The 22,356-nt window shown below is 43.9% G+C and overlaps 1 protein-coding gene across 1 annotated transcript in view; it reads left to right on the top strand.

Moving 5' to 3' along the window:
- Positions 1 to 22,356, top strand: part of LOC137095635 (izumo sperm-egg fusion protein 4-like) — a 52,168-nt gene that overhangs the window by 814 nt on the left and 28,998 nt on the right. The window contains exons 2-4 of the mRNA XM_067462392.1: positions 13,381 to 13,461; positions 13,554 to 13,625; positions 16,122 to 16,148. Coding sequence (XP_067318493.1) covers positions 13,381 to 13,461; positions 13,554 to 13,625; positions 16,122 to 16,148 — 180 coding nt within the window. The remainder of the gene's footprint in view (positions 1 to 13,380; positions 13,462 to 13,553; positions 13,626 to 16,121; positions 16,149 to 22,356) is intronic.

Raw genomic sequence — 22,356 nt, forward strand, 5'->3', positions numbered from 1 at the left:
AAGAGCTGCAAGACCTAGAACAAGTAATGAGAGTAAAGACAGAGATCCACCCAGAAGAAAAGTGTTCTTGCCATACATCAAGGGAACCACTGACCGCATAGGGAAGGTGATGAGGAAACACAACATACAAAATATCTACAGACCCACCAAGAAAATCCAACAAATGCTACATTCAGCAAAGGACAAGAGGGATCCTCTCACCTCTGCAGGAGTCTACCGTATACCATGCAGCTGTGGACAAGTCTACATAGGGACCATCAAACACAGCAGCATTGCCCAAACATGAATCAAGGAACATGAAAGGCACTGCAGACTACTTCAACCAGAGAAATCAGCCATAGCAGAGCACCTGGTGAACCAACCTGGACACAGCTTTTTATTTGAGAACACAGAAATGCTGGACCACTCTCACAACCACCATGTCAGACTACAAGGAGAAGCCATTGAAATCCATAAGCATGTGGACAATTTCAACAGAAAGGAGGAAACCATGAAAATGAACAAAATCTGGTACCAGTATTAAAAAACTCTAAAATTACCACAGCAAAACAACAGAGAGGAAACAATCAGGGACAGCTAATCACCTATCAACAAAAGATTCCCTCAGGCACTAACAAGCCACATCAAAAAACTTCCAGGTCATCAAATGCTAATCAAGGTGGTCAGTTGAAACATTCACATCAAGCTCCAACAGACAAGAGTTATGTGTCCCACCCTGGTCATTCCACAGATATATAAATCCAATTTTCCTAGTTCCAACAGACCTCACAACCTCTGAGGATGCTTGCCATAGTTGCAGGTGAAACATCAGGAGAGAATGCCTCTAGAACATGGCCATATAGCCCAAAAAATCCTACAACAACCCAGTGATTCCGGCCATGAAAGCCTTCGACAATACATTGAAATATGGTATATTCCTGATGCATTCCATGGTCAGGAAATATCTGCCTCTAGTGGTAGACACAGGTACTATGTAAATACACACAAATCTATGTCCTATGTGCTTTGAATTGTATTTTCCTGCTTCTTGGCAGAGGGTTGGACTGGACAGCCCTCGAGGTCTCATCCAAGTCTATGATTCTATAATTCTACATCACTGATGCATTCCATGATTAGTTAGCAGCACCCTCTTGTGTTCGACTCCAGGTACTAAATATAAATCCACTATTCCTGATACATTCCATTGTTAGGAGCAGCACCCACTCCTAGTGGCCGATCTCAAGTACAAAGCAAATGCACACAAACAAATCTACATCCTGTCTTCCTAATACAATCCATGGTTAGGAAACAAAATAAAAACATGACTTACCTTTGTGGCCTGAATCATCATCACCATCATCTTAGCAGCCATAAAGGCTGGGAACCTAGTAAGAAATTACAGCCAAAGCGCTATATGCGGAGGTGATCCTAGGTAATTTTCAAAGGTAAGCAAACATTATTTCCCCCCCTCCCCCCTAGAAGGTAGAGGTGAATAAAAGAGTTACCTTACAAACCAGAAATTTACTTACAACATTATTTTCATATAGTTACATTACATAGAATTAACACAAATTAACTTTTTTTAGAATGCAAATATTTTATTAAACTTAGCAACAATTTTAAGTTTTTGTTGTTATTTTTGGTCTACAAGTGCTACACAAAGGTTTCCTGGTCATGCTGTCTCTTCAGAAGATATTTCAGACAAGGGGCTTGCTAATAACAGAGAACTCAATCCAATGCTTTTTGGGTCTGCCAATCAGATTTGTTTTGGAGAACGCAGCCCCATGAGAATAGACACCTCCTTTTTAAGAAAGTGAATTCTTGTCCTTCAAAAGTGCCATGCCAGCCTGGACCATTGCAATGGGTGTGGCAACATAGCCAGCCTCTGGCCCCTTCACTTGAGTGGATACTTTAACATCCAGTTTTCCTTAACACAACTAAACTTGAACACTTTTAAAATTAAAAAGAGATGTTTCTGGCTTTCAATTTTGAAAACTCGTGTACTATTATATCCATTTCATCCAAGATCCCTACACTATCCTTATATCCCAAGATCCGATCCAGGTTATCTGCTTTGAACTGGATTATATGAGTCCGCACTGCCAGATAATCTGGGATAAACAGAAAACCTGGGATCAGAGCGTGGGATATAGGGCCTATCTGGAAGGGCCCCTAGACCCCATCTACACTGTCCTTATATCCCGAGATCCAATCCAGGTTATCTGCTTTGAACTGGATTATATGAGTCCGCACTGTCAGATAATCTGGGATAAACAGAAAACCTGGAATCAGATCTTGGGATATAGGGCCTGTCTGGAAGGGCCCCTAGACCCCTTCTACACTGTCCTTATATCCCAAGATTCAATCCAGGTTATCTGCTTTGAACTGGATTATATGAGTCCGCACTGCCAGATAATCTGGGATAAACAGAAAACCTGGGATCAGATCTTGGGATATAGGGTCTGTCTGGAAGGGCCCCTAGACCCCTTCTGCACTGTCCTTATATCCCAAGATCCGATCCAGGTTATCTGCTTTAAACTGGATTATATGAGTCTGCACTGCCAGATAATCTGGGATAAAACTTGACATTTGGGAGTTGTAGTGCTTGGATTGATAGTTCACCTACAATCAGAGCATTCTGAATTCTGCCAGTGATGGAATTGAACCAAACTTGGCACACAAAACTCCCATGATCAACAGAAAATACTGAAAGAGGTTTTCTGTTTTGGTCTTACAGTCACTCCAGGAGATTATTATTATTATTATTATTATTATTATTATTATTATTATTTAGTCCAATTTGCCTTTCTGAACTGACTGGAAAAAATCAACTTATATCCCCATACCAAAAAAGGGAAATGCGAAAGACTGCTCCAACTTCCGCACAGTGGCCCTTATTTCTCATGCCAGTAAGGTAATGCTCAAGATCCTGCAAGGAAGACTCCAGCAATACATGGAGCGAGAGTTGCCAGATGTTCAAGCTGGGTTTAGAAAAGGCAGAGGAATGAGAGACCAGATTGCCAATATCCGCTGGATAATGGAGAAAGGCAGGGAGTTTCAGAAAAACATCTATTTCTGCTTCATTGACTATTCTAAAGCCTTTGACTGTGTGGATCATAATTAATTGTGGCAAGTTCTTGGTGGGATGGGCATACCAAGCCACCTTGTCTCTCTCCTGAGGAATCTGTACAAGGACCAAGTAGCAACAGTAAGAACTGACCACGGAACAACAGACTGGTTCAAGATTGGGACAGGCGTACGGCAAGGCTGCATACTCTCACCCAACCTTTTTAACTTGTATGCAGAATACATCATGCGATGTGCAGGGCTTGATGAATGCAAAGCTGGGGTGAAAATTGCTGGAAGAAACATTAACAACCTCAGATATGCAGATGACACCACTCTGATGGCCGAAAGCGAGGAGGAGCTGAGGAGCCTTCTAATCAAAGTGAAAGAAGAAAGCGCAAAAGCCGGGTTGCAGCTAAACATCAAAAAACCCAAGATTATGGCAACAAGAATGATTGACAACTGGAAAATAGAGGGAGAAAATGTGGAGGCCGTGACAGACTTTGTATTTCTAGGCACAAAGATTACTGCAGATGCAGACTGTGGCCAGGAAATCAGAAGATGCTTACTTCTTGGGAGGAGAGTAATGTCCAGTCTCGATAAAATAGTAAAGTGTAGAGACATCAGACTGGCAACAAAGATCCGCCTAGTCAAAGCCATGGTATTCCCTGTAGTAACCTACGGATGTGAGAGCTGGACCTTATTTATTTATTTATTTATTTACTTTGCTTATATACCGCTGTATCTAAAGCCCGAAGGCGACTCACAGCGGTTCACAAACAGTAAAAACAGTAGAAAAAGCAGTGGTTCCATACAACATATAACAATTGACTTAACACATTATCCATAAATTAACAATAAGCAATTACAATGCACAATTATTACAAAAAACAACCGTACCCAATCTTCTCATCATCCAAGTGTAGTCCAGGTTCGTCGTACATTGTTCCATTCCTTTGTTCCATTACCAGATTGCACTAAATTACTCAAACGCCTGCACAAACATCCAGGTCTTCACCTTTTTGCGGAATACCATTAGAGATGGTGCTAGTCTAATATCCGTAGGAAGGGCGTTCCACAGTCGAGGAGCCACCACCGAGAAGGCCCTATCTCTCGTCCCCGCCAGCCGAGCTTGAGAAGCAGGCGGGATCGAGAGCAGGGTCTCCCCGGAAGATCTCAAAGTCCTGGTGGGTTCATAGGCAGAGATGCGGTCAGATAGGTAGTTTGGGCCGGAACCGTTTAGGGCTTTAAAGGCCAACGCCAGCACTTTGAATTCAGCCCGGTAGCAGATCGGTAGCCAGTGGAGTTGGCGCAACGGGGGGTTGTATGCTCCCTGCGCTCTGCTCCTGTTAAAATCATGGCTGCCGAGCGTTGGACTAGTTGGAGCTTCCGAGCTGTCTTCAAAGGCAACCCCACATAGAGAGCGTTGCAGTAGTCTAAACGGGATGTAACCAGAGCGTGGACTACCGTGGCCAAGTCAGACTTCCCAAGGTACGGGCGCAGCTGGCGCACAAGCTTTAGCTGTGCAAATGCTCCCCTGGTCACCGTCGAAACCTGGGGTTCCAGGCTCAGCGATGAGTCCAGGGTCACACCCAAGCTGCGAACCTGCGTCTTCAGGGGGAGTGCAGCCCCATCCAACACAGGCTGTAACCCTATGCCCTGTTCGGCCTTGCGACTGACCAGGAGTACCTCTGTCTTGTCTGGATTCAATTTCAATTTGTTCACCCTCATCCAGATCGTCACAGCGGCCAAGCACCGGTTCAGGACCTCGACAGCCTCCTTAGTAGCAGGTGGAAAGGAGTGACAGAGTTGGACATCATCCGCGTACAGATGACACCGTACCCCGAAACTCCAGATGATCTCCCCCAGTGGCTTCATGTAGATGTTAAACAACATGGGAGACAATATTGAGCCCTGAGGAACCCCACAAGACAATGGTTGTGGGGTTGAACAGGTGTCCCCCAACAACACCTTCTGAGATCGACCCTCCAGGAATGACCGGAACCACTGCAGAACAGTACCTCCAAGACCCATCCCTGCGAGGCATCCCAGAAGGATACCGTGGTCAACGGTGTCGAAGGCCGCTGAGAGGTCCAGCAGCACCAACAGGGACACACTCCCCCTGTCGAGCTCCCGGCGCAGATCATCCACTAAGGCAACCAAGGCTGTCTCAGTACCATGTCCCAGCCTAAAGCCAGACTGTGCCGTGTCTAGATAATCCATGTCTACCAAGAATACCTGGAGTTGTGAGGCCACCACACGTTCCAAGACTTTGCCCAAGAAGGGGAGATTGGAAGCTGGCCGATAGTTGTCGAATTTAGTGGGGTCCAGTGATGGTTTCTTCAACAGCGGTTTTATTATAGCTTGTTTTAAGCTCGCTGGAATCTTGCCTTCCCAAAGGGAAGCATTAACCACCACCTTAACCCACTCAGCCAATCCCCCTCTGGCCTCCTTTAGAAGCCAGGATGGGCAGGGGTCCAGGGTGCATGTGGTTGGCCTCATTCCTCCAAGTATCTTGTCCACATCCTCGGGTTTCACCAATTGAAATGAATCCATCAAAACTGGACAAGCAGGCGCTCGTGTTACATCCTCAGAGACTGCCATTAACATGGTATCCAGACCAGAACGGATCAAAGCGACTTTGTCTGCAAAGAACTGAGCAAAAGCTTCACAGCGAGAAGTCGAATCGTCAGGGTTCCCACCTTGAGCGGTGGGATTTAAAAGGCCTCTGACAATTCGGAACAGCTCAGCCGGACGGTTCTTTGCAGACGCAATAGTGGCCGCAAAGAAGGCCTTCTTTGCGGCTTTTATTGCTGCGGCATATGCCCTTAAAAAGGACACAAACCGTGTTCGATTTGGCTCACTCAGATCCGAACGCCACACACTCTCTAGTTCCCTCTTCCTTCGCTTCATCGCTGCCAGCTCCTTGGTGAACCAGGGAGCTGGTTAGCTCGGCTACTTGAGAGGGGACGTTCCGGAGCGATCGTGTCAATTGTCCTAGTCATCTCCCCATTCCAGAGAGTGACCAGGGCCTCGACAGGATCACCTACCAAGGCGGCGGGAAACTCCCCAAGAGCCATCAGGAATCCATCCGGATCCATAAGCCTCCTGGGGCGTACCAACTTAATGGGTCCTCCACTTCTGCAGAGGTTAGGGGGCGCAGTGAGCCTAAATCTGACCAGGAAGTGGTCGGTCCATGGCAATGGAGAGATGGTCAGCTCCTCGACCCCACCACCTTCCTCCCATCCCTGGCAGAAAACCAAGTCCAATGTATGTCCTGCACTATGAGTGGGGCCAGATACTTGCTGGGACAGCCCCATGGTTGCCATGGCAGACATGAAGTCCTGAGCCGCTCCTGAAAGGGCTGCCTCGGCATGGACATTGAAGTCCCCCAGCACAAGGAGCCGCTGGGATTCCAATGCCAGGCCTGAGACCACCCCCGCTAGCTCAGGTAAGGAGACTGTAGTGCAGCGAGGTGGGCGGTACACTAACAGAATCCCTATTCTGTCCCGGTCACCCAACCTCAAGTGGACACATTCAAAATTTGTTGACTGGAGGATGGGGCCCCTGGTCAGAGGGATGGAATCTCTATAGACCACTGCGACCCCGCCTCCCCGCCCTACGGATCTCGGCTGGTGCTGCACGGAAAAACCTGGTGGGCAAAGCTGGGTCAAATTCACGCCTCCCGCTTCGTCTAACCAGGTCTCCGTAATGCACGCCAGATCTGCCCGCTCATCCAGGATTAAGTCTTGGATGAAAGTTGTTTTTCCATTGACAGATCTGGCGTTCAACAGTACCACCTTCAATCCAGAGGGACCGCCATCCTGGTTACACCAGTTTACCATATCAGGAGACCGGTTTGGAATTACTAATGATGTTACACGATCCCTAGGCCGAATTAATGGTCTCCTTTTCCCGCATCTCCTCTTCCCCACCACCACTTCTATGGGGGCCCCTCGGCTGGCGCAACACCCCCCCTCCTCCATGCCGCATTCCATATCCAGAATCTCAATATGTATTTCATTGTTGGCAATTTGCTTTGTTGGGATCTCAACTTGCCATGGTCTTCTGTTCCCTTTATCTCCCCCCCACCCCTGTTCTATCATTTCCCAAGATCTCCAGCTCGCTTTGTCCCTTGCCCCTTTCACAATTAACTAACAATAAGAATAGTAAGTGTCTTCTGTTCCCTTATGTCTTTGCTCTGGCTAGAGCAGCCCTTGGAGCCAGAAGGGGGCGAGGCCTCTAAGTGATGATATAGGCAGAAGACAAGATGGAGTCTCTTCTGTGCCCTTCTGTCTTTGCTCTGGCTAGAGCAGCCCTTGGAGCCAGAAGGGGGTGAGGCCTCTAAGTGATGATATAGGCAGAAGACAAGATGGAAGACTGAGCGAATGAAGATCGATGCTTTTGAACTGTGGTGTTGGAGGAAAGTTCTGAGAGTGCCTTGGACTGCGAGAAGATCCAACCAGTCCATCCTCCAGGAAATAAAGCCCGGCTGCTCACTGGAGGAAGGATACTAGAGACAAAGTTGAAGTACTTTGGCCACATCATGAGGAGACAGCAAAGCCTAGAGAAGACAATTATGCTGGGGAAAGTGGAAGGCAAAAGGAAGAGGGGCCGACCAAGGGCAAGATGGATGGATGGCATCCTTGAAGTGACTGGACTGACCTTGAAGGAGCTGGGGGTGGTGACGGCCGACAGGGAGCTCTGGTGTGGGCTGGTCCATGAGGTCACGAAGAGTCAGAGACAACTGAACAAATGAACAGGCCTTTCTGAAGTTGTATCTTCGTTTAAATCGAACTTCCTGAGGCCTTATTGTTGGGAACAGTTGGCATATTATTGGTCGGTGCTGTGTGTTTGGAATTGGTGGTCCCACTGATTTAGTGCATTGCTGTACAATGCTGTCGCTCACAAATAAGAGGTCTGGGTTATAACCTCGGTGTCATCTCCCACTGTTGTAGGATGGTGGGAGCTTGTTATTATGGATGAGTGATAGTTTATGCAGTTCAGACCAGGAGAGGACAGCCTCTCCATTTCTGTCCTCTTGGGCATAGCCCCATACATGGCTATGGCTGTCGAAGTCACCAATTACTACCGCCCTTTGGTGCCTGTCAAAGTTCTCAGGGGAGGAGAAGCAGAACTCTTCATTTGGGGGCTTGTACACAGAGGTGATGGTGATGTTATTAAACTCTACTGTTAGAACCTCGATATTGTTTTCTTCAGTATTGTGGGCACTGCTGACTTGGAGGCCTGGTTTAACAAAGACAGCACTTCCATACTGCGCATGTGGTCTTTCCACTACTAGGATCATTCCTGGAACTTTGGGTCATTTCTGTCGTTCATCCCTGTGTGTTTCTTGGACACACAGCACGTCACATTTCTTATCTCGGCACAGTTCATAAAGCAGTTGTTTTTTGGCAGCTGACATGCCTTCGATGTTGATTGAGATTATTGTCATGGTTGGTCCTGAAAAGGTCTGTTGGTTGTTTTGCTTGCTTGTTTGCATGCTGCAAGTCGTCTCTGGTTGCTTCTGGATCAAGAGAATCAGCCGACTACGAAGACATTGCCCAAGGGATGCCCAGATGTCTTGCAATCCTGCGAGGAGCCTTCTCTCATGTCCCCCAATAACCAGACAACCAATAGCCAGACAACAAGAGATTGAGAACAACAACCTTCATGAACCCTTTACATCAACTGAATTGAACATGGCTCTCAATAAATGTAAGAATGGCAAAGCAGCTGGCTTGGATGATCTACGGATGGAACAAATCAAGAACTTTGGCCCAAAAGCAAAGCGCTGGCTACTGGAGCTGATGAACAACTGCACTGCATCCTGTCAGATCCCCAAAATCTGGAGGAAAGCAAGAGTCACTGGCATCTTGAAGCCAGGCAAAGATTGTAATGATCCAAAAAGCTACAGACCAATCTCCCTGCTGTGCCACCTTCTACTAAGTTCTGGAGAGACTTATTCGACATAGAATTATGGAAAAAATAGACCCATGTCTGATTCCACATCAAGCTGGCTTCAGGAAAGACAAAAGCTGCACATTGCAAGTGCTGAACCTGACTCAGCACATAAAAGATGGCTTTGAAAAGCAGCAGATCACAGGAGCTGTCTTCATAGACCTGTCAGCAGCCTATGATACTGTGAACCACCGCCGCCTCCTGAGAAAAATGTATAATATCACAAAGGACTACCATCTCACCCGTCTCATAGGAAACCTGCTACAAAACAGGATCTTTTTTGTTGAGTTCCAGGGCCAGAGAAGCAGATGGCAGAAACAGAAGAACGGCCTGCCTCAGGGGAGCGTGCTCACTCCATCCATGTTCAACATCTACACAAATGACCAGCACTGCCAGAAGGGACAGAGACTTTCATCTATGCTGATGATCGTGCCATTACCGCTCAAGCAGGCAGCTTTGAGATGGTTAAACAGAAGCTCTCCAAAGCTCTAGGTGCTCTAACTGCCTATTACAGGAAAAACCAACTGATCCCTAATCCATCTAAAACACAGACATGAGCCTTTCACCTTAAGAACAAACAAGCATCCCGAGCTCTGAGGATTACCTGGGAAGGAATCCCACTGGAGCATTGCAGCGCACCCAAATACCTGGGAGTCACTCTGGACCGTTCTCTGACCTACAAGAAGCACTGCCTGAACATCAAGCAAAAAGTGGGTGCTAGAAGCAATATCATACGAAAGCTGACTGGCACAACCTGGGGATCACAACCAGATACAGTGAAGACATCTGCCCTTGCGCTATGCTACTCTGCTGCTGAGTACGCATGCCCAGTGTGGAACACATCTCACCACACTAAAACAGTGGATGTGACTCTTAATGAGACATGCCGCATTATCACAGGGTGCCTGCGCCCTACACCACTGGAGAAATTACACTGTCTAGCCATTATTGCACCACCTGACATCCGCTGGGAAGTTGCAGCCAATAGTGAAAGGACCAAGGCAGAGACATCTCCAGCCCATCCCTTGTTTGGGTATCAGCCAGCACGTCAACGACTTAAATCAAGAAATAGTTTTCTTAGATCTACAGAGACACTTGCTGGAACACCTCAGCAAGAGAGAGTCCAAAAGTGGCAGGCTCAAACCCAGCACCTCAATCCTTGGGTGATACCAGATGAGAGACTCCCCCCTGTGCACACAGAAGACTGGGCGACTTGGAAGGCGCTGAACAGACTGCGCTCTGGCACAACGAGATGCAGAGCCAGTCTTAAGAAATGGGGCTACAAAGTGGAACCCACAACATGTGAATGTGGAGAAGAGCAAACCACTGACCACCTGCTGCAATGCACCCTGAGCCCTGCTACATGCACGATGGAGGACTTTCTTGCAGCAACACCAGAGGCACTCCAAGTGGCCAGATACTAGTCAAAGGACATTTAATCAGCTACCAAGTTTGCAAAATGTGTGGGGTTTTTTGTTTGTTTTTTTAATCTGTTTGTTTTGTTCTGTTTTGTAAGAAATGTAATACAGTGTTCTGGTTGTGGATGACACGATAAATAAATTATTATTATTATTATTATTATTATTATTATTATTATTATAAAACTCAGTTGGAAGGAAACCCCAAAGGCCATCAAATCCAGCCCCCATCATTCTGCCAGGCAGGAAGATAGAATTACTATTCTATTATTATACATCATCATCATCACATCATCATCATCTTCACCATCATTATAATAGATTATTACTATTATTATTATTATTATTATTATTATTATTATTATTATTAGACTAAGGCAGTTGAAAGGGAACCCCAAAAGCCAATATTATTATTATTATTATTATTATTATTATTATTATTATTAGACTCAGGCAGTTGGCAGGGAACCCCGAAGGCCATCCAGTCCAGCCCCCTTCTTTCTACCAGACAGAGACATAGAATTACTGCAGGAGCAACAACAATAATGATAATGATAATGATAATAATAATAATAATAATAATAAGTAAAGCTTATTGTACGCTCTCCCATCCTTTCTGTTCCAAATAATGATAATAGTTATTATTATTATTATTATTATTATTATTATTATTATTATTATTATAATTGACACTTGGGAAGTGTCTGACATGTGATCCAATACAAAAGCCAGCATAGTGATCTTGTTTGCTATGTACTAATATGGTTTTGTTTCAAATAATAATAAGTAAAGCTTATGGCAGGTTCTCCTTTCTGCCCCATATAACAACAACAACAACAACAACAACAACAAGTCAAGCTTATGGCAGGTTCTCCCATCCTTTCTGCCCCATATAACAACAACAACAACAACAACAACAACAGAGTTCTGGAGCACAATACTCCTGACCTCACGATCGTGTTAAAAAAAAAAGTACAGATTGTGGATGTTGCAATCCCGGGTGACAGCAGGATTAATGAGAAACAACAGGAAAAGCTGACATGATATGAGGATTTAAAGATTGAACTGCTACAAGCCAGTCAAAGTGGTCCCAGTGGTGATCGGCACACTAGGTGCAATGCCTAAAGACCTTGGCCTGCACTTAAAAAAACAATCAGCACTGACAAAATTACCATCTGTTAGCTGCAGAAGGCCACCTTACTTGAATCTGCACGCATTATTCACCAATACATCACACAGTCCTAGACACTTGTGAAGTGTCCGACGTGTGATCCAATACAACAGGCAGCAGAATGATCTTGTTTGCTGTGTACTCATCTTGTTGTGTTTCCAATAAGAACAACAAGTCAAGCTTATGGCAGGTTCTCCCATCCTTTCTGCCCCATATAACAACAACAACCAACCAACCAACCAACCACAACAGTAAGTCAAGGTTATAGCAGGTTCCCTCATCCTTTCTGCCCCATATAATAATAATAATAATAATAATAATGAGAATAATAATATAATAATAACAACAGTAAGTCAAGTGGGGCCAGGAAGTTCTTGGAGGCAAAGAGGAAGAGAACCATGCTGCCCTTGGGTGATTTGGACTCCAACTCCAAATATTCCTTGCATATAATAAAATAATAACAGTAATGAGAATAATAATAATATAACAACAACAGTAAGTCAAATGGGGCCAGGAAGTTCTTGGAGGCAAAGAGGAAGAGAGCCGTGCTGTCCTTGGGTGATTTGGACTCCAACTCCCACTATTCCTCGCATGTAATAAAATAATAGTAGGGCTGGGTAACCACGGAAAAATTTGTTTCTAAACTCGATTCGTTTTTAGGGGGTTTTTGCATTTTGTTTTTTTAAAGAATTCTGAAATTTTCCTTTAAAAAAGTTCGAAATATACAAAATTTCGTAAAATTACGAAACAATTACGAAACGATTTTTAAACAATTACGAATCAATTTGTTAATGGCGGACGCGATTGCGCAATATGCTAAAAAAAAACCCTCCAAATGGGACAGGGGGAACTTCTGAAGCTTCCCTCTCCCTCTGTTGTTGACTGTTGGTGTGATAATTTATTTTTTATCACTAATAAAACAAACAACAACCCTAAAACTTGCACCAGACATACGGAAATAATTACAAAACAATTACGAAACGATTTCGAAACAATTACGAAATAAATTGAAAAAAATCGTTTTGATTTTTAATTACTCCTGCATGGCTCAACATCGGATCGTAAGCTAATTTAAATACGAATTAATAACAAATTATGAAATTAACGAACGAAACCACCCAACCCTAAATAATAGTAATGAGAATAATAATAACAATATAACAACAACAGTAAGTCAAGTGGGACCAGGAAGTCCTGAGTCCCCCCTCGGGGATTGAAGTACACAAAATAAATAAAATAAATAGATCTTGGAGGCAGAGGGGGAGAGAGCCATGCTGCCCTTGGGTGATTTGGACTCCCACTATTCCTCGCATATAATAAATTAATAGTAATGAGAATAATAATAACAATATAACAACAACAGTAAGTCAAGTGGGGCCAGGAAGTTCTTGAAGGCAGAGGGGAAGAGAGCCATGCTGCCCTTGGGTGATTTGGACTCCAACTCCCACTATTCCTTGCAGCCTTAAGCCTTTTCCTTGTAAGTAGGTGACTAGAACTGACCTGGCCTTGAGCTCCTCCTTGTGCTCCTCGCTAGCTCAAGCTGGAGCCATGTACACAGCTGCTCTCATCTCCTCACACAGGCACCAAGTGGAGGGAAACAGAGGAGCCCGCCTTCCCCATCCAACTGTGGGGCACATGCACTAGAAGGAAGGCGGTGGAGTGAGGGAGAGGGAGACAGAGAAAGACTGCGACTCAGAGGCGCCCTGGCATAAAAAAAAGTGTACAGCAGCCGCTTACTTTGCGTAATTGATGAACCAGCCCTGCCTATATGTTTTCCTTTTCCAGCAATGATGGAGCTCCAGATGATCGCGACCAAGGTGTATGCAAAGCTCGACACCCTATTTCAAGGCAAGCTATATAAGCCAGGTAAATGTGTATATAATTATATATATATATCATTATTTCTCCCCTTCTGTCCTTTCCTTGATGGTATAATGTGTTTTCTCCTGTTCTTCCAGGGGCTCTTCCGGAAGTCCTGCATTCCATTTTCGAGGAACAAGTCAGAATGTTACGGAACGCTATCCTTGAAAGTGAGCTTGCCTTCCTTCTTTGTTCATAATAATAATAATAATAATCATCATCCTTATCTACTGATAATAATATAATGCAATTAGAATAATAATAATAATAATAATAATATGATGCCATTATTAATAATAACCATCTAATTATAATACTATAATGTTATTAATAATAATCTAATGATTATACTACACTGCTCTCTCTCTCTCTCTCTCTCTCTATCTATCTATATATCTGCGCACACACATTGGCATAGATATCTCGCAATGCCTTTGGTTAGGCATTTTGTAATGCTATTTATTAGAAAGAGTTATTATTTGTTTCAGCATTTCATGAATGGCCAGATTAGACATGCATACAGATATCGGATATAATGATTAATTGCCAGAAATTCAATGTTACAATAAACATCCAGCCTTCTTAGATTAGGTAGATAGATAGGATTGATGAATTAGGCAGATCGATAGATTGATTGGGCATTTAGGGAGATTACATAGACAGATAAATAGATAAAGTGGATAGGTTGGATCAATTAGATTAAGTAGAAAGATAAATAAGATTGATGGATTAGGCAGATTGATAAGGTATTTAGGTAGATTATATAGACAGATAAATAGATAGAGTGGATAGATTGGATCAATTAGATAGATTAAGTACAAAGATCAATAAGGTAGCTAGATAGATAAATAAATAGATAGATAGATAGATAGATAGATAGATAGATAGATAGTAGGCCTGGGTAACAACGCAAAAATTTGTTTCTAAAATCGATTTGTAATTAGGTTTTTTTTTTTCGAAATTTAAAATAATTACAAAACTTTCCCAAAAAAAAGTTTCGGTATTTACGAAATTTTGTAAATATTTACAAAACATTTTATAAAGATAGCGCCCTTTTTTTTTCAATATTTTTTCAATATTTTTTAATTTTAATTATTAATTTAGTAGAATAGGGATTAATTATTATTTATTATTAAGGAGGGAAGGCAGGCACTCACTCTGTTGGGCCCTCTCACTCGCCGCTCGCTCGCCCCTCTCGCTCGCCGCTCGCTCGCCCCTCTCGCTCCAGCAGACAAGAGTTCTTCCTCCCACCCTGAACATTATTCCACAGATATATCAACCCCACTTGCCTAGTTTCCAACAGACCTCACAACCTCTGAGGATGCCTGCCATAGATGTGGGTGAAATGTCAGGAGAGAGTGCTTCCGCCCCTCTCGCTCGCCGCTCGCTCGCCCCTCTCGCTCGCCGCTCGCTATTATTATTAATAGGCAGGCAATGCTAAGCAAGCTGGCCAATTGCAACATTCAGGCAGGAAGCAGCCAGACCATGAACCTGCAAGGCCATTCGATGCTCATCAAGCTGGCCAGCTGCAACATTCACGCTTGCCTCCAGCAGACAAGAGTTCTTCCTCCCACCCTGAACATTATTCCACAGATATATCAACCCCACTTGCCTAGTTTCCAACAGACCTCACAACCTCTGAGGATGCCTGCCATAGATGTGGGTGAAATGTCAGGAGAGAGTGCTTCCGCCCCTCTCGCTCGCCGCTCGCTCGCCCCTCTCGCTCGCCCCTCTCAGCAAGCATCGGCAGGCGGCCATCTTACGTATTTCCAAAATGGACGGAAATACAAAATTTTTTGGTGCCTGCCGTTTCGATATTTAAAAACACTTCCAGGTTAAAAAAATGTTTTGTAATCGTTTCGTAATTCAAAAAATAACGAATTTTTTAACGAATTACGAATTAACGAAACGAATTGACCAGCCCTGATAGATAGATAGATAGATAGATAGATAGATAGATAGATGATAGATAGACAGATAATGTAGATAGATAAACCAGTAGATAGATAGATAGATAGATAGACCAAAAGATAGAGAGGTAGATAGACAGACAGATAGACTATTAGTCTATCAGACTAATAGATAGGTAGGTAGATAGATAGATAGATAGATAGATAGATAGATAGACCAATAGACTGATAGACAGACAGATAGATAAATAGACCAATAGATAAATAAACCAATAGATATATAGGCCAATAGGCAGATGGATAGACCAATAGATAGGCAGATAGACCAATAGATAGACAGACTGATGATAGATAGATAGATAGATAGATGTATTAGACATGAAAATAACAATGATAAAGCACTGCGTCATCTGCATACAGTAAAACAGAGATTGCTCTCCCAACCAATTTAGGAAGGCAAAGGTTTGTTTATAGAAATATTAGGTTCATTTATATAAATGTTATATTTTTTATGTAACATCCAGGGAGCTTATATAAATACTGAATGAAGTAGTGGTAAAAAAAAAACCCACAACCTTGTTTCCTCTCACATATGTGGGTATTGATTAGTTACATCTCGCTTGCAATGTATGTTTTCCCATAAAGACTGCGAATAAGAATCAGCAGATGCCTATCCAGGTTAGTGTTGATTCAGAGGTGATTTTTTGCAAGTTCCTTCCTGCAAAACATAGTATTCGTCTCTCTCTTTCCCTTTAGGCAGAGTGAAGTGTGAACGCCATTGTGGTAAGCGGGGCTGAGAAGAATGTGGGATGTGGATTCATACAATCATAGAATCATAGAATCATAGAGTTGGAAGAGACCTCATGGGCCATCCAGTCCAACCCCCTGCCAAGAAGCAGGAATATTTCATTCAAAGCACCCCTGACAGATGGCCATCTAGCACTCTGTTTAAAAGCTTCCAAAGAAGGAGCCTTCACCACACTCTGGGGCAGAGAGTTCCACTGCTGAACTGCTCTCACAGTCAGGAAGTTCTTCCTAATGTTCAGATGGAATCTCCTTTTTGGGGGAATTATATTTTTAAAATATAATTTGTTTTAATTAATTTTTTTGACATGATCGGTTCTTAAAAAAAACTTCTCCAAAGTTTCAACTACTTTGTTTAAACTAATATTTGTGAGCTGCATTGAAAAACCACAAATACAGTTCAAAACTTGGCATTACACTAAATGTCCTTTGACCAGAAGTTGGCCACTTGGAGTCCCTCTGGTGTCCCTGTGAGAAGGTCTACTGTGCATGTGACAGGGCTCAGACTGCATTGTAGTAAGTGTTCTGTGGTTTGTTCTTCTCCACACTCACATGTCGTAGACTCTATTTTGGCTCTGCATCTCGTGATGCCAGAATGCGATCAGAAGTGCCTCAGTCTTCTGTGTGCCCAGGAAGGAGTTTCTTATCTAGTCTCTGCAATTGATTTAGGTTCTGGGTTTTCACCTGCCACTATTGGACTCTCGCTCACTGAGGAGTTCCTGTGGGTATCTCTGTAGATCCTAGGAAGCACTTTCTTGATTAAAGGTGTTGGCATCATGACTGATATCTGAACAGAGGATGGGCCGGAGATGTCAATGCCATGGTCCTTTCATTACAGGCTGCAACTTTCCAATGGATGTTATGTGGTGCAATACCGCTAAACAGTATAATTTCTCCAGTGGTATAGGGCGTAGACATCCTGTGATAATGTCCATATTAATAAACTTTATATAATAATAAACTTTATTTATGCCCTGCCACCATCTCCCCAATGGGGACTTGGAGCGGCTTACATGAGGCCAAACCCAAACACAAATTACAGCAGCAAAAAACCAAAAATGCAACCCGAAAATGCAGACATTAAACAATAACATCATAATTACATAAAACATGTGAAAACTTAACAGTATAAAATTACAATAAACACAATCACAGTGACAATGAGCAGGCTACATGTAAAATTTAAAAGAAAAAACTAATTAAAACTCGAGTGAGATAAAGAAGAAGCAGTTATTTGTGGAGGAGGGCTCATTATAGCGGAGGTTGTGGAATCAAGCTTTCCCACAAAGAGGGGGGGGGAGGGACTCCAAATGACAGAACATTGAGGCTGAACATAGTGTGAAGTTGTATACCTACTCACCAAAGGCACAGTGGAAGAGCCAGGTTTTAAGGTTCTTTTAAAGGTTTCTAGGATAGGGGTTTTCCTAATCTCTCCAGATAGTGAGTTCCAGAGTCGGGGGCCACAGAGGAAAAAGCTCTCCCCTTGTACTTACAAGGTGAGCTTTAGAAACTGGCAGGGGTGAAAGAAGGGCCTCCCCAGAAGATCAGAGGGCCCGAATTGGTTCATGGAGAGAGATATGGTCACGGAGGTAGGTGGGTCCCAAATCGTTTAGGGCTTTATAGGTGATAACCTGCACTTTGAATTGGGACCGGAAAATAAACAGCAGCCAGTGGAGCTCCTTAAACAAGGGAGTAGACCACTCCCTATAACTAGCCCCAGTTATTAATCTAGCTGCCAAACGTTGGACAAATTGTAGTTTCCTGGCCATCTTCAAGGGTAGCCCCACGTAGAATGCATTACAGTAGTCCAGTCTAGAGGTAACTAAGGCATGGATCACCATGGTCAAGTCAGATTTCACGAGGTAAGGTCGCAGTTGACACACAAGTTTTAGGTGTGCGAAGGCCCTTCTGGCTACCGCCAGCACCCGTACATCAAGTGTCAGTGCTGAGGACCCCCAAACTGCGGAACCTGTGACTTCCGGGGGAGTGTAACCCCATCCAGCATAGGTTACCACCCAATACCCCAGTCAGACCGAGCGACTGACCTGGAGAATCTCTGTCTTGTCAGGATTGATCCTCAGCTTGTTCTTCATCATCCAGGTCGTCACAGCAGCCAGGCACTGGTCCAGTATCTGAGTGGCTTCCTTGGAGTCTGGTGGAAAAGAGTAGTGGAGTTGGGTGTCATCTGCATAGAGATGGCACCGTATTCCAAAACTCAGGATGACCTCTCCCAGCGGTTTCATGTAGATGTTAAATAGCATGGGGGGCAGAATAGAACCTTTCGGGACCCCACAGGTCAATGGCCAGGGGTCCGAGCAGGTGTCTCCCAGCTTCACCAAATGGGAACAACCCACTAGGAAGGACCGGAGCCACAGTAAAAGCATTATTAACTTTATTTGTACCCCACTAGCATCTCCCGAAGACCTCGATGCGGCTTACAAAGGCCAAGGCCTCAAACACAACATAACAGTTCAAAACTTAAAGCAAATTAAAAAATTAAAGCAAATTAAAGCAATATTAACAACAAGCAATAAACAATACACCAAGACACAATAAAACTGGGCCGGGCCAGAGTAATGGGTACAGAATTAAAAGTGCTGATGTGACAGTGATATATAAGGATTATGGGGTAAGTGCAGTGTACAGCAATCTTAATTCTAATAAAGTGCTTCTGGGACTTGTTGTTGGAGTATTCCTACTCTGGAAAGGCACATCGGAACAGCCAGGTCTTCAAGTTCTTTCTAAAGACTGCCAACCTAGGGGCCTTTCTAAGATCTTTGGGGAGGGTGTTCCAGAGTCAGGGGGCCACCACAGAAAAGGCCCTGTCTCACATCCCCACCAGACGCGCCTGCGATGCAGGCGGAATCGCGAGCAGGGCCTCTCCGGATGAACGAAGTGAGTACATGGGTTCATAAACGGAGATGCGGTCACGCAGGTAGGATGGTCCCAAACCATTTAGGGCTTTGTAGGTAAGCACCTGCACCTTAAATTGGGCTCGGAAAATAAATGCCCTCAAGTCCCATCCCAGCAAGTCTCCCCAGAAGGATACCATGGTCAATGGTATCTAAAACTGCTGAGATATCCAAGAGAAACAGCAGGGCCACACTCCCCCTGTCCAGGTCATCCACCAAGGAGACCAAAGCTGTCTCGGTACTGTGGCCAGGCCTTAAGCCAGACTGCGAGTGATCCAGAAAATCGGTGTCATCAAGGAAACCCTGAAGCTGTGAGGCTACCACCTGCTCCAGGACCTTGCTCAAAAAAGGGAGGTTGGAAATTGATATGTAGTTGTTACAAGTAGTCAGTTCAAGGGAAGTTTTCTTTAATAGTGGTTTGATCACTGCCTGCTTAAGGCAGGATGGGTATTTTCCCTGGCCCAATGAAGCATTTATTATTGCGACAAACCATTCCAACAACCCTTCCCTGGCTAGTTTAACTAGCCAGGAAGGGCAAGGATCCAGAGCACAAGTGGTTGCTCTCACCATCCCAAGGATCCCCTCCATGTCATCAGGTTGAACAAGATGGAAAGAATCCCATAAGATTGAACAGACAGGTGCCTCGGCTACCTCATGTGGTACTACATTTAAACTGGAGCCCAGCTAAAGATGTATCTGGGCAACTTTGCCTACAAAATGGTGCGCAAAATCACCGCACTGAGTTGCCGAGTCGTCAGGAAGTTCCCCAACCTCAGGAAGCCGGAAGAGCTCCCCAATAACCCGGAACAACTCCGATGGTCTATTTGCTGCAGACGCTATGTGAGCAGTCGAGAATACTTTCCCATGCTTGGTCAAATACGCCTCGAGATTTCCTCCAGATGCCCTCTAGACCCCTCCTCCAGTGCTTCATCTTAGCCAGCTCCTCAGTGAACCAAGGAGTTGGTGTGACTCTGAACAAAGAGAGGGGACGTTCAGGAGCAATCGTGTCAATCGTCCTGGCTACATTCCACAAGGAATTAAAGACGTGGATGTTTTATTGTGCATTCAACTGATGACTCCTATGATAAATTATTTATATCATGACCTGAATCATGACCTGATTCTGAATTCCAATGTCACATTACTATATATATCTTTAAATTGCTCTATAAATTCCTGTTAAATTGCTTTGTGCCCATGCTATTTCCTATACTACTATACATTGCTATCCACCTTATTGAATTACCTTATCCTTAGACTGGCTCGCACAGTGGTCTTTGTCGTTCCCCCGCCCCTCCAAAATTAGTCTGCTGTTGCCTTTGATGCTTGTTATTATTGTTATACTGTTTTATGCTGTTTTATTCTGTTTTTACTGTTTTAATTTGTTATTTCTTGCTTTTAATTGTATTTTGCTTTGGGCTTGGCGCCATGTAAGCCGCCCCAAGTCCTTTGGAATATACGGACACTGTTAGACAACATGCTCCAAAAGCTCCAAACAAAGAACTGCAATCATTGCAAGAGAGCTGAGATGCTTTAACATCAACATAGCAGCACTTCAGGAGATCCGGACAACAAGAGAGGGACAGGTGAAGAAAGAAAAAGGAAGTACACCTTCTTCTGGAAAGGACTGAAGAAGAATGCACAGAGTTGTCTTTGCTATCAGAAATGACCTGGTGAAAGACCTGACTGAAGCACTTCCAAATGAGCCCTTCTCCAAACAATGCTCAAGAACCATCTACCAATAGAAAATCCCAAAAAATGTTGAGGAACATTGGAACAAACTGAAGACCCCCATCATCATAGTCTGCGAAGAAGCTATTGGACATCAAACCAAGGAACATCAAGATTGGTTTGACAAACAACAACAACAAAAACTTTATTCTTATACCCCACCACCTTCTTCTCAAAGGGACTCGGGGTGGCTTACAAGGGGACAAGCCCACGTTACAATAAAACAGCATTAAAATAAATCAAATAAAAACATAACACAATCACAAAACATCATATTAAAACAATAAGGCTGAGATAAAGTTCAAACCTGGGATCAGGCTCAAATAAGTGCAATGATTCCGAGATCTTTGCACAATGGAAAGTGCGGGATTCAAGTGAAGAGAGGCTGAGGAATACCCTTAGAAAGTGCCGAGTAGCCAATAAGTGGGCCAAGAATAAAGTGCATGGCTTAGAGAAGGAACGAGATAGTTCTCTTGTGCAACAGTACCTAGTGCAAAAATGCCTAGTGCAACACATTCCTATTCAAGCTTCTCCAATCTGAATGGGAGCTCCACAAGTTGTAAACTAGGGTCTAACACCACTCCCCCTCAACTTGAAGCAATTGCAGGAAGAGTAACTGTAAAATACTCTTTGCTCCACAGAGATAGATCTAAAAACGATACTCTACATGTAGTTTTAAAATAATGGACATATCATTTTCAAAGCAGTATATTCCACAATGGTAGCATGTTATAATTACACAAACAGTCACAAATGGATTAAAGAGTTATCAAGATATATTAATCATTTTGAGACAGGAACAAATGGAAAAAATAACTCTGAAAATAGAGACTAACTCATTAGTTTCATGTTGCAGGATCGCCATCTTTTGAATAATTGAGGCCAGGGGCTGTTTGTGCACTGGGAAGGGCATAAAGCAGCAATCCTTTGAAACACGAGTGTTGTATGGCTTCCGGGCTGCATGGCATGTTCTAGCAACATTCTATCCTGATGTTTCACCTGCATTTGTGGAGCCCCCGGTGACGTAGTGGGTTGAACCCCTGTGCTGGCAGGACTGAAGACCAACAGGTTGCAGGTTCGAATCCGGGGAGAGGCAGATGAGCTCCCTCTATCAGCTCCAGCTCCTCATGCAGGGACATGAGAGAAGCCTCCCACAAGGATGATAAAAACATCAAATCATCTGGGCGTCCCCTGGGCAACATCCTTGCAGATGGCCAATTCTCTCATACCAGAAGTGACTTGCAGTTTCTCAAGTCACTACTGACATGATTAAAAAAAAAAAAAAACAGGAATTAGCTTGCAGCACTGCCTAGTTTGGAAGAAGTTTGGAAAAAATCAGCAATGTCACCAGCCAACAAAAAGTAACAAAACCAGCAGACCTGATGGGATCTCTGCTGAAAGAGGGAGGATCACAGTTAACACAACAACTCCACCAGCTCATTGAAAAAGTGTGGGTGACTGAGAAAATCCCAGCAGATTTCAAGTATGCCACCATTATCACCCTTTTCAAAAAAGGGGAAAGAACAGACTGTGGAAGCTATCAA

The sequence above is a fragment of the Anolis sagrei genome, chromosome Y (assembly GCF_037176765.1).
Source record: "Anolis sagrei isolate rAnoSag1 chromosome Y, rAnoSag1.mat, whole genome shotgun sequence".
In the NCBI taxonomy this organism is placed as follows: domain Eukaryota; kingdom Metazoa; phylum Chordata; class Lepidosauria; order Squamata; family Dactyloidae; genus Anolis; species Anolis sagrei.